This window comes from Miscanthus floridulus, chromosome 16 (assembly GCF_019320115.1).
Source record: "Miscanthus floridulus cultivar M001 chromosome 16, ASM1932011v1, whole genome shotgun sequence".
In the NCBI taxonomy this organism is placed as follows: domain Eukaryota; kingdom Viridiplantae; phylum Streptophyta; class Magnoliopsida; order Poales; family Poaceae; genus Miscanthus; species Miscanthus floridulus.
Genome location: NC_089595.1, coordinates 72,966,898 through 72,983,455, shown reverse-complemented (window position 1 = coordinate 72,983,455; position 16,558 = coordinate 72,966,898). Strand labels below are relative to the sequence as shown.

Here is a 16,558-nt window from a genome sequence, read left to right as displayed (position 1 = left end):
AAAAGACGGACGCCCTGGGAGTATCATTATTTCCGGACGGCCTGAGAGTATCACTATCATTTTTTTATCTGAAAACGACAACGATACTTGAGGGGTTAGGAGGACTTTTTCCTCTAGGTAGGTAAGTCGGCATAGAAAACCTTTTCACCTTTTTTTTTTGAGAAATAGAAAACCTTTTCACCTGATAACTGGAGTAAAGCGGCCCAACAATTAGAGTACTAGATTACTGGGCTTTGGGTTATATGAACTTTCAACCCAAGCCCAGCTCCGAGCTCTGGCACTCTGCCACATAGGTCCACGCTTCCACCAGTCACTCCCCGTCGCCGACCTCACCCGCCTCTCCATGGACAGCGGCCGAGCCGCAGCCGTCGGCGGCGACCCATCTCCCATCGCTGCTCCTTCCAATCCCCCGGGGCTGAGCAGCAGGCCCGTCGATGTCTCCTCGTTCACCCACACCCCGTGCTACTGGTGACCAACCCCTTTGCCCATTTTCTCGATCCATAGTTTCTCGCAGTAGATTCAAGTTACATGGTTAACCACTAGGAATTATTTCCATTCTTCTGAAACCTTGTTTCCCGTTCCATCTCTTCTGATCATGGAAGAACTTCGAGTTGGAGGTGAGTAGTTGCTGTATAAAGAGTTATTTGCCAGAACCCAGAACGGACAGGGCACTGGGGCAGTCGTCCCTGCCCACGTTTTCACCTATGGGAACTGTACTGGGTAGACCGGTAGAGGTTAGTCTACTTGAAAGTTGAACTTTAGTGTGTGTCCATCAGTCCATGATATGTTTAATGGGAGTGGGAATTAGTATAATGCAACCCCTATCATTTGCCTAGTTGCTGTTTTGGAGAGTTCATAAAAGACTTTCATCTTGGTAGTCATGTCCTGTGGAAATTAGCGCACTCATCCTATGTGATTTTTAGTTCTGTGATAAGACTTTATAGAGATATAATCACATTATCTTATCCTGAATACCATATCCAGTGCGCCTGGATGAGTTGTTCTTTGCTGTAACATCCTACAGATAATTGAGGCTTGGATACGGATGCAGTAACATGCATGGGGATGGGGAGACAGAATCATTGCAGCCTAATGATCATCATTCTTTGCGTTTGTAGTTTACCCAACTCAAAGCATTGCGCTAACCACATATTCTGAAAGATACCACTGGTGATTATTGGCATGATAGAAGCAAACAAAACCAATACATGTATACTTATAATTTCTCATAGACTCCATTGTTTTCGAGAAAAAAAATAATTTATTGATTTATACAAGTTCCTACTGACTAACTTTAAACCATGATGCTTTAGTTTTGTTATGATTCAAGTAGCACATCAAATGACTCTGCGATGTATGGGCAGACTCTTCCATCATGTGTAGCACATGAATGGTAGAAACAGATCTGACTTCTTGTCTTCTGCCTTGGTTTAACGAGAGTGATTCATTTCAAAACAAGGAAAAAAAGAAAGAAAAAAATGTTAGTAGTCAATTAGTGCAATTCTCAAGGCATAGGTGGCCCACACCTGAGATTGAAAACTATAACTGCATAATTATTAGTGATGCCGCTTCAGTGGATTACCATCAACTTAGAAGTATTTGTATATAGAATAACTTTATTTTATAAATCTGTCCAAGTTATGTAGACAGTATGGTTTAGTTGGTTTCTTTTCATAAGTTCCAAGATTATTCCAAAAGTTAAGCTTTTATCTCCAGATATGCTTTTGAAGAAGGCTGTACATATTGTGGCGGATTCCTCCAGTCAAAGTTATCGTTTTTGTATTACATAAAAAACCTACCAAACCATCGTATTTAAGGTGCAATGCATATACTTGTGTTTTTTTTATGTTTATTTCATTCATTTACATTTGGTTCTTGATGTTCCTTTGTCTATTTTTTTTATAGTTTACATTATTTTTCCTCATGTGACCTTCAATAACCCATACAGAATGTTAGAGTATATTTGGTAGTTAGGGATATTGTAATCCCATATTGACATGTGTATTGGTGAGGTGTCTTGCCCTCCACCCCCACCACGAACCTTTAGGGTTTTGATCCTGAGCCAAGGCTTCTGCTGCTGTCGCCACTGTGCCACCCCTGGTGAGATCAATCTCCGCCAGGGCAGCACTCTCATAGGAAGGTTTTGGCTGTGGATCTAATTAATCCGCTGGCTTAGTGTTGAGTAGCAACAGATTGTTGGGCCACCGCCGCCGTGGGCATCAATGGGCTGCTGAGCTACTCCTCGTCGTCGATCCTTCGCACCGCCCCATCGAGTCGCCGTCGTTGAGGACCGTTGCCCCCTCCCTAGCCGCACCTGATCCACCTCCCCTCCCTCCTCGGTGACGCTGCTGCTGCCCTTGAGCGCGAGCGCGAGCACGTGGCTACAGAGGAGGCCCTTGGGGACGCGGGGTGCTGCTGTTAGGGGTGTCAATCCGCTGCCGTTGGGGATGCCGGGTCACCGCACAGATCATCAGAGTGGACTTTGGACCCTCGGGAGTGGACGTTGGACCATCGTGCTGCCCCAGGCCCATGGCCAATATCTGATCTGTTGCTGTGTTTTTTCGTTTTGCAATTAGAGATTGGGATTGCGTCACCTTGTCTACCGATCCCTCGACATATGTTCGTCGAATCTCCCCATGACAATGTTGTCATTGTGTGCCTTCCCAGACAGCAATGACGCTGCTCATGGTCAAGCGGTCAAGCCATCTTCACGGTCGCCACCTATCCATGTCAGTGCCACCCATACTGCTGGCCCTCCTTGTCACATTGGATCTCGATTCGACTTGAGCCTATTGCCGCCATCCAGGGACTTTGTCGCCGATGTCGCTGACGGATGACACGTGAGTGCTTGTTGATACGTCTGAGTAGCCTGGTCTACCTTCGCCATCTGGCCGTATCTTTGATATGCTGCGGTTGTCGGCAGAACGCTAGTGACTGTGTACTCATGTGCTTCTGTTAATGCTTTGGACTTGCCTCCCTCCATGGCTTCGACCACGTCCACCTCAACCTCGGCTACTTTGGTGAAAAAAAGGGCTATCATCACCATGAGCTACTTGTTGGTTTCTACTTCAGTCTCAGCATCTACATTGCGATGTCGCTACGACTGCAGGGACATGTTAGTCTTCGCTTCTTCTCTAGTCTGACCGTCTGCGATGTTCCTGCTATGACTACAGGGATGTTAAGTATAGTATATCTGGTAGTTACAGATACATTGTAATCCTATATTGCCATGTGTATCGTGGGATTCGTGGAGACATCTTGCCCCCAAGTCTTGTAGTCTATTTATATCGTCCGAGGGCTCAGTGCAGTATATCCACAAATTATACGCAAATCCCTCCTGCTTTCAAAGAATACAAAATATAATTGCTGTTTATATTTGCCATTAACAGATGAATTTCATTTCCTCCATGTAGTGAAGAAAATGTTTACATGTTATGTAAGGAGCTTATTAGAACCGGAGTGGCTGATCCTGTGGGCACTGATCTTTATGTTGTTTTCATATCAAACGAGGAAAAAAAGGTGATTTATTGCATATTTTTCTGTTGTTGGAGATCTTATTTTCCTTTAGTTGGAAATTGCCCTTCCATTCATATCTGACAATGATACATTTTTTGCCATCAGGTTCCTCTCTGGCATCAGAAAGCAGGCCATTCTGATGACGGATTTATTTGCTGGGATTATCATGTGATCTGCATCCAGGTAAAGCTAACTAAATTGCTGTGGTATTTTTCTTTAGTTTAGTATGTACCGCTGACATAAAAGCAGTGCATTTTTTTACCATGTAGTGTTTCACGGTATTTCTTGATGTGCATATGGAAGTCTAGGCGAAGCAAAGGAGAAGTTCTTGATTTTGTTTGGGATCTGGACTCCGATCTTCCTTTCCCTTCCCCATTCATCCAATATGTTTCTGATGCGATTCAACCAGTATCATTCGGCAATTCCAGATATGCAAGGTAAATGATGTTACTTTTGTTGTTACCGGTATAATTGTTTATTTGTTTTGCAATACAGTTTATGAGGTAGCAACTAAATGGGAAGCCTTCTCCTTGCATATGTGCCTGTTATAAACTTTGCAATCTGCTTGGACAAACTTTGTTTGAAACTTTGGAATTTAGGAATCAGATGATTTTTGTTGCAGCATTTAAGAACTCAGTAATAAATAGATCTATCCATGTTTAGAATTATATTAATTGTATTGGTTCATATTTTGGGGGTCATATCATAGTGTGCATGCAAGATTGCAATATCATGCATGAGCATGACCATATAGGTGGAAAGGAGGCTTTCTACAGCATGGGTTGATTTTTTTTTCTTTTGTGAAGATCATGTTTTTTCTTGATTCTTGGTTGAAAGTGGGCAGCATAGTTTATACTTAGGTGTGGACAATGTGGCTAGAGGCTCATCTTCCTCTGCAAGGCAAACCAACCATTGTGTCTTTGTACATCTAAATTGGGGAGTGGCATTGTTTATGGGACTGTATCTGTGCTTGAAAGATACAAGTGCATATATGATTATGTTTTGTTTTCCTGGTACAACTTACTATAGTTCTCTCCCATATATTGTTTGCAGACTCTTCCGTGTGATTCATGCTCCTGTGTTTCTTCGATCGTTTGCCTCAGATAGAAGCCATATGAAGGATCCTGAGGGGAACTGGATTCAGTTACCCCCAAAATATGAACCAATTGTAGCTGAAGGTAGTGAACTATATGCCGGTCATCATTTTTTGTTCCAAATTCTTTTTTTTTTTTGTGTGAACTACATAGTACAACACAGACACTCACAACGCACGCACACTCATCCCTATGAACGCACGCAGGCAAACCCTACCCCTATGAGCATTTTCGAAGACTGAGCCGGCAAATCACTCTATTTTTCTTATTTTGGAAATGAACTCCTGCATCATCTTAGTCCCCCTGGTTATCTCAACTGTATAAAAGCTAAGCTGAAATTATGCATAGAATTCCATCCAATTTGATACTAACATGATGGATTTACATTGAACCCTTAAGTATACAATACATTTGAATGTGAGAAGTTCTGTTTTCTTGCTTGTGTCTGAACTTGATACTCATCCACGATAGAAGATGGCTCACTCATCTGTGCTTCCGTCATGCTTGTTTCAGATGGAACCACCGATAACCTCAATGAGTACATCATGATGTGTGTGGAGGATGTGGCGGACTTAGAAAGTATGGCTAATGATGTTTACTACAACAAGTATGGTGTGGTGGTAAATGAAGCGATCTTGCCTAAATTCTTCGCTCAGCTGCCTGGTCCACATACTTAGCAAGCGCTCTTCCTGTTTCTCAAAGCAGCACCAGGATTTTCTATTGTGGAGGGTTACTCTGTACACTTCCACAGTGCACTCACAAGATTATGAATTAGAATAGAGTAAAATGCACCAAAGGTCCATTAACTTTTGAGGGAGTGTCATCTAGGTCCATCAACTCTCAAACTGTATTTATGGGCCCCAAACTTTTTAAGTGGTTCGTCAGAGGTTCATATCCCTTCGTTTATATTTGTATTTTGCAGAAATCTCCCTCTATTTCTTTTTCTTTCACACACTTAGCCCTGCAGCCGCTCCAGCGCATGGACGATGGCCACCATGCGTGGCCTGTCCCGCAGCTGCTGCGCCCGTGCACTGCAACACCACCTTCATCACGGCGCCCGCGCCCTTCACCTAGTAGTGGCCCGCCAGCCTCTGGTCCATGATGGAGCGGAGCGGATGTTGGAGACCTTCAGGTCCCGGTAAGCACAGTGGGAGGCGTATATGGTACATCATACAACGGAGACGCTAACAGCTCATGAACGACGACGAAGCAGGAGAGTAGTAGCTGGCTAGTACCCGTGCGCTGCGTACGTCCTGAACTGAAATCAGGGCAGCAGCATGTGCACACGTACGAACTTCGTCGTACTGCCACAGTGCCATGCTAGCTGACATGCGCAAACGGCAAACGCAAGCACACACTCCCCTCGAACGCCTGCACCATCTGCGCCACCATAAGGGCGATGTGCGTCATCCCCATCAGGTTGAGCATGGAGTCGAGGTAGGAGAAGGGCGCAGTGACATTGGGGTCGGGCGGCAAGCTCTGCATGTATAAGCTCCACACAGAGCGTGCCCAGCTCATCGTCAGCGTGGGCGAACCAGCGCTGGTCCCTATGATTTCGAGGGCCCTCTGACGAACTCGTCGCGATGGCTCCTCTAGACCATAAAATTTTAGAATATATAGACTAATTTTACTTGTATAGGGAAAGCAAATCCAATAATATATTTTTAATTTAATATGTCTAATAATTATCGAGAGCGAGGAACAACGTAGACTAAAAGAGCAATATATTTGTACTTCTAGAACTAATACGATTACCTTAAAGAAGAATAAAACTCCATCATATCCACTGCTTCTTATAAAAAGATACTTCTTCGGGCATTTCTTGATGTAAAATCATCAATGACGGTATCGAGATCAATAGTGTCTAAGATATCCTTCTCGATGGTGCACATAGCCAAGCCATTTAATCTTTATTGTGACATAGTTGATCTCAAATAGTTTTTCAACAACTTCAATTTTGAGAAACTTCTTTCGGCCGAAGCTACAGTCACAGGTACAGTTAAAAGAATTCGATAGGCAACTGAAATATTTGGATAGCAATCTGCATGCATAACAAACTTCAGAATCTCTGGCGCCGACATCAAAGAATCTGGCAAAGTCACTTGCAACACCTTTAATTCTGAAAAAAATCATTGATCTCAACATCGGATGAGTTATCATGAGAAAAATTTTCCACAAAAATCTTGCAGCGCAACCAAAGATCAGCTTCATCCAAGGATTTCAAATTTTCCGAGTTGAACAAGAACCCAAAAACATTATCAAATGCTGTCATCTGCTCAAATCTACTAGTCAATGAAGCAATTGTAGAATCAATCATAACTAGGAAGTACTCTCTTCTAAAAGAGTCCACAACAGACTGTTGTATTTCCTCGTCTTGGTCATCTTGTTCATCAAAATGTTTATTTCTCTTTCGTTGACGTTTTGTAGGAAATATTGGCTCTATATCCAATTCAGATGCAATGTTTTTTGCTGTATCCATACTAGAAGTGAAATCTTCATCTCTATACTTCTTAAAATATGATATGACACCTTCAATGTGTTTGAGAGTAGCATCTATACTCACAATTTTAGATTGCAACTTCTTGCTAACCTTATTTATAGAGAATAAAATATCATGCCAGATAACCAAACCAACTATAAATTCAAAATTCTCAAGTGCACTCACTAAAGATTGACATTCACTAACTGCCATTGGGTCATCAGTTGAAGCCTTCTCTAGCGCTATTAAAGCTGATCTTATTTGAGGAGTTTGGAATCTGATAGCTTGAACACTTTTTATTCGGCTTTCCCAGCGAGTATTAGACCATGACTTAACTGTCAATCCTGGGATATTGTCAACCAAAATCTTCCACCTTTTGGTAGATTTTGCAAACAGGGTGTATATACGTTGGATAATGCCAAAAAAAGAAATAGCCTGCCTGTAAGATTTCAAATATCACAAATAGTAAGATCCCAAATAATGGCATATTATATGAAAACAATATATAACATATAAAAGAAATAATAGTTTACCTGCAAGATTTTCCCATATCACAAAGAGTAAGATTCAGACTATGACATGCACACGGCATATATAGTGCTCTTGGATTAATTTCAAGCAAGCACGTCTGAACACCTTGGTGTTTCCCCTTCATATTTGAACCATTATCATACCCTTGATCTCTCACATCATCAATATTCAACCCAAGAGAGACTAATGCACTCTTTAATTCATTAAAAAGACCTAATTCTGACGTGTCATCAACCTTCAAAAACTCTAGGAAGAACTCCTCTACCCTTGGAACATTCCCCGATATATTCACACACCTAATAATTAGAGTCATTTGTTCTTCATGGCTCACATCTAGAGTACAATCTAAAATCATAGAAAAATACTTGGCATCCTTAATGATCTTTAATATAGTTTGTTTTACACAATCTGCAAGAAGAGAAATCATCTCATTCTGAATTTTATGCCCAAGGTAATGATGATGAATCTCACTATTTTGAATCCGCCTAATATGGTCTTGCATCACAAGATCAAATTCACCCATCATTTCAACTGTGCCTAGAAAGTTACCATTGTTAGCTTGATATAGTTTCTCATTTTGCCCTCGGAAAGCCAAATTATGTTTAGCAAGAAACTTGACAGCAGAAACGATTCTTACTAAAACTTGTCTCCAACGCTCTCTCTCCTTTGCAATTTCTTGTTGCAAATCATCATCAATTGTTTTATTTTTGCTCAACCTCAGCCTAAGTTCATTCCAAGTATTCATGTTTCTTATATGCTCAACACTATTCTCATGTTCCTTGAGTCTTAAACTAAGATGTTTCCAGTCCCTCAATCCATCGTGTGCTACCAAACTTTTGTTTTGATCTGATTTGAACAATTTGCAGCAAAAACAAAAAACTTTGTCCACATGTTTAGAGTAAACCAACCATTTTCTATCAACCACCTCACCATTGCTTAACTTTCTAGAATAGTAAGCATATGAAAAATGTCTATTGTGAGCATCTACAGGGAACTCAAGATTCAATTCTCTCACTGGTCCTTTTTCAATCAAAATACCTCTACCCTTATTATCAAGATTCTCCCAAGTTCTGGGATCAAAGACATCATGAATAGAAGGTTGCACATCATCAATTGAATTTTCAGGTTGAGAGGAAGGCTGTAAATTTTTATTCTCTATAGCATCAACTTGTTCACTTAAATTGTCATTAACTTGTTGTTGCTCTTCTTCTTGATTATTAGGTGCATCTATAGGGTTGTCATCACGCACAACACTACTTGAAGCTAAAAAAACTTATCTAAAGCACCTTGTTGTGACTGAACAAACTGTTCTTCTTGTCTTTTCCGTTTTCTTTTCGCAGCCCCTGACAAATGTTTCTTAGGTAACATTCTAAAATTCTTACACCTGACCTAAATTACAAGAAAAATATGACTATATGAGTACAAAGTACTAGATAAAAGGATTTTTTTGGAAAGGTGCCATTACAATTCTTGAAGATTGGAAATATACCATTACAATTCGTCTAATCGCAAGCGTGCCATTAAAATTTTGCGATACTTTGAAATATACCATCGTATACGCCCGACGAACGCTTGGGCCCGCTTGCAGGCATCCGTGGCATATGGTCGACTGTATCCGTTTATCGCCCGTCTTCATCTAAACGGCGCGGTGAACGCCACCGTCTCCACCTCTCTCTCACTCTCACTTTCCCTGTCTCTCTCCCCGAGCAAGAACCCTAGGCTGTGGTGGCGGCGGCAATTTTGGTGGTGGTGATGGCGACGATCCCGACGACGGCGCAGCAGGCCAAGGAGATGGCGCAAGGGGGCCAGTCGAAGGAAAGCAATGGAGTAGCGTGCGCGTCAATGGCGGACGCGTCCCCGCGCGGGTCGCCGATGGTGGACGGCGACGAAAGGTACTTTTTCTCTCCTTGCTGAGCACAGAGATGAGTAGATTTGGTTGATGCTAGGGTTCCACTATTTTCTCTAGAGATTAAAGTGGAAGCATTCTGTATGATAGACTCTTTGGGTAGGAAAGCTTACACAAAGGGCTCTGTGATTAAGTGGGATGTGGAGATAGGCTCGTTTTCATTTGAGTTACTAATGACCAGCTTGCGCAATGCTGTCAAATGGTCTCGTACTCAGTGCCCAACTGCTTGGTACTATGACAAAAGGGTGTGTGAAGATGTCAGACTAGAAAACCAGTTCCAGATGAATGACATATTTGAGATGTATAAGGACCAGATGCGTTGCCAGATTGTTGTAGGAGTGTTTGATCAATCTGTTGCCTCTGTTGATCAGTTTGATGCATTAGAACCTTTATGTGTGATTCCTCCAGACATTGGCAATGCAATCCCTACTAACAGTAATGTTAACCAGCCATCATCTAAGGCAGATGATGCACCAAAGGTTCTCATGGAGGCTGAAGTTGAGCCTGACAGGGAGCCCGATATGTTTGATAATGATGAAGAGTATGTGGGTTATGATGATGAGGGAATGTATATGCCAATACCACCAACACAGCCACATAGCATTTCACAACCTCATAGTAATTCACCTCCACATGTTTCTCATGATGCTGTTAATGATGATGCTCATGCTTTTCCTACTGAGACATAGGTGAATGATGTAGACCCTGAAGAGATCCATGTGATCCATGACCCAGAGCACCCCAAGATTGAGAAGGGGGAGTTATTTCCTGATATTGTTTCATTTAGGAAAGCTATCAGGCATTACGCTGTGACTAAAGGCTTTGAGTTAGCTGGTATCAAAACAGACCCAACAAGGTATATTGCAAGGTGCAAGGCTGAGCGATGTCCTTGGCGCATACATGCATCTAGGCTACATGATAAAAAGACAATACAGGTAACTGACCATGCACTAGTTCATTTGTGCATTTCTGTTTGCTTGACCTGACTTATTTTCTATGTATATTTCTATTTGCTTGACCTGACTTGTTTTCTATGTGTAGATCAAAGTACTTCCATCAGATCACGACTGTCCAACTACAAAACTGGTAGTAGGAAAGATGGCATCACAGGATTGGCGTGCAGACAGGTTGGGAGATTGGCTCAAGAAAAATCCAACAAAACGTGCAAAGGATTGCAAGGAGAAGTTGGAAGATGATTATGGCATCAAGCTGAAGTATTCAAAGGCTTGGTCAGGTATGAAGTTAGCAATAGATCAAATCCATGGTAGATATGAGGAAAGTTTTCAGTTGCTATTCAATTGGGCTGCTCAGATTGAACATGTCTCTCCTGGTAGCCTAATAGAGATAGAGCTTGATAAGATTGGTAAAAAGCAAAGATTTAGGAGAATGTTTGTTGCTCTTAAGCCTTGTGTGGATGGTTTTCTGGCTAGATGCAGACCATTTGTGGGTATAGATGCATCTAGTCTGCATGGTAAGTACAAAGGTCAGCTAGCTTCAGCAACCAGTGTAGATGGACATGACTGGTTGTATCATATAGCTTATGGCATTTTTGACTCAAAAACTGAAGATAACTGGAAGTGGTTCTTGCAACAACTTTCCAGAGCAATTGGTGATGTACCAAATCTTGTAATTTGTTCAGATGCATGCAAAGGCCTAGAGAAAGCAGTGGGTGTAGTGTTTCCAAATGTTGAGAATAGGGAATGCATGAGACATTTGTACCAAAACTTTTTGAAGCACTGTTCTGGTGATGTAATCACAGACCACCTATATCCTGCTGCTAGAAGCTACACTGAAGGCCTATTCAAGTTCCACATGCACAAGATAGCTGAGTTTGCTCCTCAAAGTATAGAGTATCTTCAGACTCACCACAGCAGGATATGGTATAGGTGTGGGTTCTCAGAAAACAACAAGTGTGATTATTTGACCAACAATGTGTCAGAAAGCTTCAATGCACAGGTGAAGCACCTCAAAGGTTTATTTGTACATGAGTTGGTAGATAGAATTAGAGAGCTAATAATGGAGAAGAGATATTTGAGGAAGAAGATTGCTAGGCAGTGGGAGGATGGAATCCTACTAGGTGTGATAAAGGATCTTAACCTGATTAGTAATCATCTCAAAGTGGTCAAGGTCAAAGTCAGTGACGATGACATTGCTGAAGTGACTCTCTTGGATGACTGGAACAATCAGAAGAGGCACACTGTGGACCTACAGAACTGTAATTGTTCTTGCAGGGAATGGCAGGTGACTGGAAAGCCCTGCAAGCATGCTTTGGCCTGGATACTTTCAAACAGAGGGATAAGGATTTAGGATTATGTACACGACTACTATTCTGTTGCTAGATTTAAGGCAGCCTACCAAGACAGGGTTGAGCCTATCCCAGACAGGTCACAGTGGCCTATTGTTGACCTTGGCTTCAAAGTGTACCCTTCATTACTGGGCAGAGGTGCAGGCAGACCAAGGGTTGTCAGAATTAGAGGGAGTTTGGAGAAGAGGGCCACTCAAAAGAAGGTCAAGTGCAAAAGATGTGGTGGTTTTGGGCACTTTGCCAAGACCTGCAAGTTCCCAGAACTAGGGGAGGATGGAGAAATAGGACAAGGGTCTTCAAAAAGGTATTCAAACTACTTGTGTGTTGCCATTTTGCTCCAAATTATCTTTTCCTATTACCAATCTACTCCTGTGATTCCACTGCAGGAAGAGGACAACTGTTGTCGCTGGACCTTCCCAGGTGAAGAAGAAGAAGACTTAGAAGAAGACTAATCCTAAGAAGAAGAAGAAGACACCTATAAAAAAAGCTATAGAAGGCAACAGCTGCACCACCAACAACTGTTGTTAGTAGCATCAGGCAGCTAGTCTTTGTTGCTCCATAAGCAAGTGGTACTAAGTAGCCACAATCTGCAATGCTTGATGGATAGCATGGGACATCTTTTGTGAACTCTATAGCCATCTTATGATCATTCTGTAATGATTATGAACTACTAATATGTAATGTGGCACTTCTGTTGCTTAGCTAGTAAACTCTACTATGTATTGAGGCATTTGAACTTGCCAACTTGCCAGCTAGTAAACTTCTGTTACTATACTGCGTATGGATATTTAGTGCCAACTTAGTTATGAAATGATGTTTGAACTCTATTGTATTTTCACTACTGTCATGTGGCTGTGGTCTGTGTGCTTTGATCTACTTTACTCGGAATGTTCCTAGCCCTTGTTCTCCTCATCCAAAATCTAGACAAGATGCTGCTGGAATTCTTACATAATTTCATAAAAAACCAAAGCTTACCTGAGATACCTTTTTAGGCTATTCCTCTATGGACCCTTCTGTTTCCACTATCTTTTCTGGCTTCCTCAAATTGCTCTTTTCTGTGTTGTGCTGTTTGAATTTACTGATTTAAATGTTCTAAAGGACGGCAACACCCTTTATAATGAGCTGGAAGTTGTGGAGGGTATGAAACTTGACAGAGGTTACATCTCTCCGTACTTCATTACAAACTCAAAAACCCAGAAATGTGTAAGTGCCCTTTACCTCTATATATGTTTCTCTGAGACCTTTGGTTGTGTACACCACAAGAATATCTTAGTTGTACTTTTTGTGTCACAGGAATTGGATGACCCATTGATCTTAATTCATGACAAGAAGGTTACAAATATGCACGCTGTGGTTAAGGTTTTAGAAATGGCTCTAAAGGTAATCTGTTTGCAGAAGATGTGGAAAGTGAAGCATTGGGCACTCTCATTATTAACAAGCTTCATGCAGGCATCAAGTTAGGTTGGTTCTGTCAAGTTTCTGTGTTTGGTACCATTTCTGTAGTTCTAATTGGAACGGTGTTCAGGTCTGTGCTGTCAAAGCTCCTGGTTTTGGAGAAAACAGATGTTTCTGTTGTGCATTTTGTTTCTCTGTATAATTCAAAATAGCATGTCTGATATCTGTGTTTATCATGATTCAGGTAATAACTGAAGAGCTAGGAATGAACCTTGAGAATGTTGAGCCTCACATGTTGGGTACATGCAAAAAGGTATAATATAGGATTTAATAGTATTGTATTTTCTATTTTCTGACATGTTCATTGATTCTTGTACTTTGATAATACTATTTTATGTGTTGAATGACTTCTTTTCAATGCAGGTGACCGTCTCTAAGGATGACACTGTTATTCTTGATGGAGCTGGAGACAAGAAGTCTATTGAAGAGAGGGCAGATCAGGTTCATGCAATATTACTCTTATTGTGTGCTTACTTAAATTGCTTCTAACTTTCTGGTTCTGATAGTTTATGGATGTTGCAGATTAGATCAGCAATTGAACTCTATTGTATTTTCACTACTGTCATGTGGCTGTGGTCTGTGTGCTTTGATCTACTTTACTCTGAATGTTGCTAGCCCTTGTTCTCCTCATCCAAAATCAAGACAAGATGCTGCTGGAATTCTTACATAATTTCATAAAAAACATTGCACAATGCTGATCAATTTCATTACAGTCACTTTATCATCTGGGCAACAACTACACCTACCGGTACACCAACAAGGACACCTACTACAATAGATACATCTAACACAATCTGCATTTTCTTATTACCCATGTCCTGTGTTGCATTACTAACTGGACTAGGAACAACAGAATGCACGTCTCCAATTTGCGCTTTCAGTTTCCAAATGTCTTGAACAACAATGTCCAGTGTTTGCCTCATCTCACGGAGCTGTTGCTTGAAATCACCAATACCATCCCCAACTTGATGACGAAGGGGCAACTAGACCTGCATCTGCTGCTCCTTTTGTTGATTAAGAAACCAGGCCTCGTACTGCTCCTCCGAACGGATCCAGCCACAAGTTGTTGGATCACCCTGCGCACCCTAAATCAGTCAAATAGAAACCAAACAATGAAGATTCAATTAACACAACAAAGCCTACCTTTATGTTGTTCGGGCACTTGACAAATGGGACATCCTTCGAGCGCTCTTGCTTGCTCACGATTCTGATTAGAGGAACATGGCATTCGGGACAGTCCAGTAGGGGGTACTGCATCCTTCGAGTGCCAGCAGCGGTGGAGCTCGAGCTCATCCTTGCCTGCGGTTGAGTCGCCCCCTTACGCCGTCACCTTGGCCTGCTACGTCACCGTCGGGTGGTCGCCGCTGCCGCCGCCGAAGTCGCCGCCGGGAGATAACCCTAGGGTTCTTGCTCGGGGAGAGAGACAGGGAAAGTGAGAGTGAGAGAGAGGTGGAGACGGTGGCGTTCACGCGCCGTTTAGATGAAGACGGGCGACAAACGGATACGGTCGACCATATGCCACGGATGCCTACAAGCGGGCCTAAGCGTTCGTCGGGCGTATACGATGGTATATTTCAAAGTATCACAAAATTGTAATGGGACGCTTGCGATTAGACGAATTGTAATGGTATATTTCCAATCTTCAAGAATTGTAATGGCACCTTTCCAAAAAACCCTAGATAAAATTTGAACAAGGAAAAAAACCCTAGGGCCTATACAATTTAGACATGAACTGATTGAGAACCAAGATTCATAAATCACAGAAAGGACAGAAGGCAATAACCAAGATAAATCTTCAGATGTCGTCGACTCGTCGTCCTCGTCGAGCCCTGCCTCGGGCCCTCGGCTGCCTCGCGTGGTGATTGCTCGATCGGCGCTGCGTCTCGCCGTTTGCGGAAGTCTGTGCGGGGCTGCGTCTGGATCGGCGCTGCGTGCCTGCGTCTCGCCGTTTGCGGACTATCCTGGTCCTGGAAGTCTGAGCGGCTCGAGTCGATCGGCCGTCGGCGGAAGTCTGCGTGAGTGCGTGGTGATCAAAAAAGGGCAGAAAGACAGAGGCCGACGGCTCCTGGCCTCCTGCTGAAAAGAGGCCGACGGGCCTACAGACATGCCTGGAACGTTGCAAGTCTGGGCTTCATTTTTTTACACTATATATTTGGGGTCTTATACACTTCATACTTGGCCTTGGGCCCCCATCCTGGCTGGGCCCCTGGCCATCGCACCTCCTGCCCCCCCCCCCTAGGGCCGGCACTGGGGCGAACCGTCGGCCCTCGATGTGGAGGTCGAGCATGGAGTCTACGAGAAGAGTGCAACGACGTTGGGGTCGAGCGGCTAGCTCTACATGTCGCGGAGGATGGCGCAGCGCCGGTTGAGCAGAGTGTCGATCTGCTCGTGGCTGACGGCGAGGGCATGGCGCTAGTGCTGCCAGAAGAATGGGCGAAGGAAACGGGAGGTAGTCCATTCGCACGCCAGCCGCGAGCAGCACACACTTCGTGGTAGCATCGATGTGCACAATGTGCTCCTCGTGGAGGTCCAGCAGGCCGAAGGTAATGTTGAGCAGGATGCTGAACAAGACGAAGCGCACGTTCCACAGCACCCAAATGGACACGTTCCACTGCAAAATATAAACATAAACAAAGTGGTATGGACCTTTGATGAACCACTTAAAAAGTTTATGGACAAAAAAATACAGTTTGAGAGTTGATAGACCTAGATGACACACGCTCAAAAGTTAATGGTTCCTCTGGTGCATTTTACTCAATAGAATATATGGGCGCGGGATTGGGCACATGGTGTCTCTAAGTAGTGTTTCAAAGAGGTCCTGGTCTGTTTTGGAATGCAGAATGTGTGAATCTCATAGTTCCGTCAGCCTAGACATCTGAAAGCTTTATCTTTGTCCCAAATAGGGCATAGATAGATGATCGTGCTCGCCTAATAATGATGACTAGGCAATGTTTAACGGCTTTAGCTTTCTTTGGTTATTGTTTGTCAAAACTTGTGAACATGATACTTCTATGCGCTCGTTGTTACCCTACAAGTAAATATGTAACCCATAGACTTGCAGGCTATCGCACCTTTTTGCTCTTATAGTTTTACGGAAACTCCATTGTATCATTATTAAATTAAGCCTGCGACAATACTGCATATCGGCATACATTTGCTGAGCACATAAGACTGGAACCTGACCAGATGGGTTAGATTGTACTCTGATGTATTATTGTATGGCATATCGATAAGAGTATATACCAGTCTGGTAGAAACCTTAATATGGTTAA

At 42.7% G+C, this 16,558-nt stretch overlaps 2 protein-coding genes across 7 annotated transcripts; both read left to right on the top strand.

The window, feature by feature from the left end:
* Positions 1–288: 288 nt before the first annotated feature.
* Positions 289–5,502, top strand: LOC136513803 (protein N-terminal glutamine amidohydrolase-like). 6 transcript variants are annotated; one of them, XM_066507777.1, is made up of 8 exons: positions 600–617; positions 1,025–2,840; positions 2,924–3,115; positions 3,414–3,519; positions 3,622–3,699; positions 3,766–3,953; positions 4,570–4,694; positions 5,124–5,502. In XM_066507777.1, exons 2-8 carry the CDS (start codon positions 2,821–2,823, stop codon positions 5,285–5,287), a joined length of 873 nt encoding a protein of 290 aa, XP_066363874.1. In that variant the 5' UTR covers positions 600–617; positions 1,025–2,820; the 3' UTR covers positions 5,288–5,502. The 6 variants fall into 6 exon arrangements, with proteins under 6 accessions (XP_066363876.1, XP_066363875.1, XP_066363878.1 ...); XM_066507778.1 differs by having other exon boundaries at positions 329–2,840; positions 3,820–3,953; XM_066507779.1 differs by lacking the exons at positions 600–617; positions 1,025–2,840; positions 2,924–3,115 and adding an exon at positions 289–468 and having other exon boundaries at positions 3,820–3,953.
* Positions 5,503–10,262: 4,760 nt separating this feature from the next.
* LOC136510829 (uncharacterized) lies at positions 10,263–11,833 on the top strand. Its single transcript, XM_066505154.1, has 2 exons — positions 10,263–10,461; positions 10,568–11,833. Exon 2 carries the CDS (start codon positions 10,625–10,627, stop codon positions 11,831–11,833), a length of 1,209 nt encoding a protein of 402 aa, XP_066361251.1. The 5' UTR covers positions 10,263–10,461; positions 10,568–10,624.
* Positions 11,834–16,558: the final 4,725 nt, after the last annotated feature.

What these genes read in the sequence shown, in the direction of transcription:
- LOC136513803 (XM_066507777.1), top strand. Translation starts at nt 2,821, where the DNA reads ATGTCGCTGACGGATGACAC. An exon ending in CGCTACGACTGCAGGGACAT is followed by an intron (nt 3,116 to 3,413) that starts GTTAGTCTTCGC and finishes TCCTCCATGTAG; the next exon opens with TGAAGAAAATGTTTACATGT. An exon ending in ATCATGTGATCTGCATCCAG is followed by an intron (nt 3,700 to 3,765) that starts GTAAAGCTAACT and finishes ACATAAAAGCAG; the next exon opens with TGCATTTTTTTACCATGTAG.
- LOC136510829 (XM_066505154.1), top strand. Translation starts at nt 10,625, where the DNA reads ATGGCATCACAGGATTGGCGTGCAGACAGGTTGGGAGATTGGCTCAAG.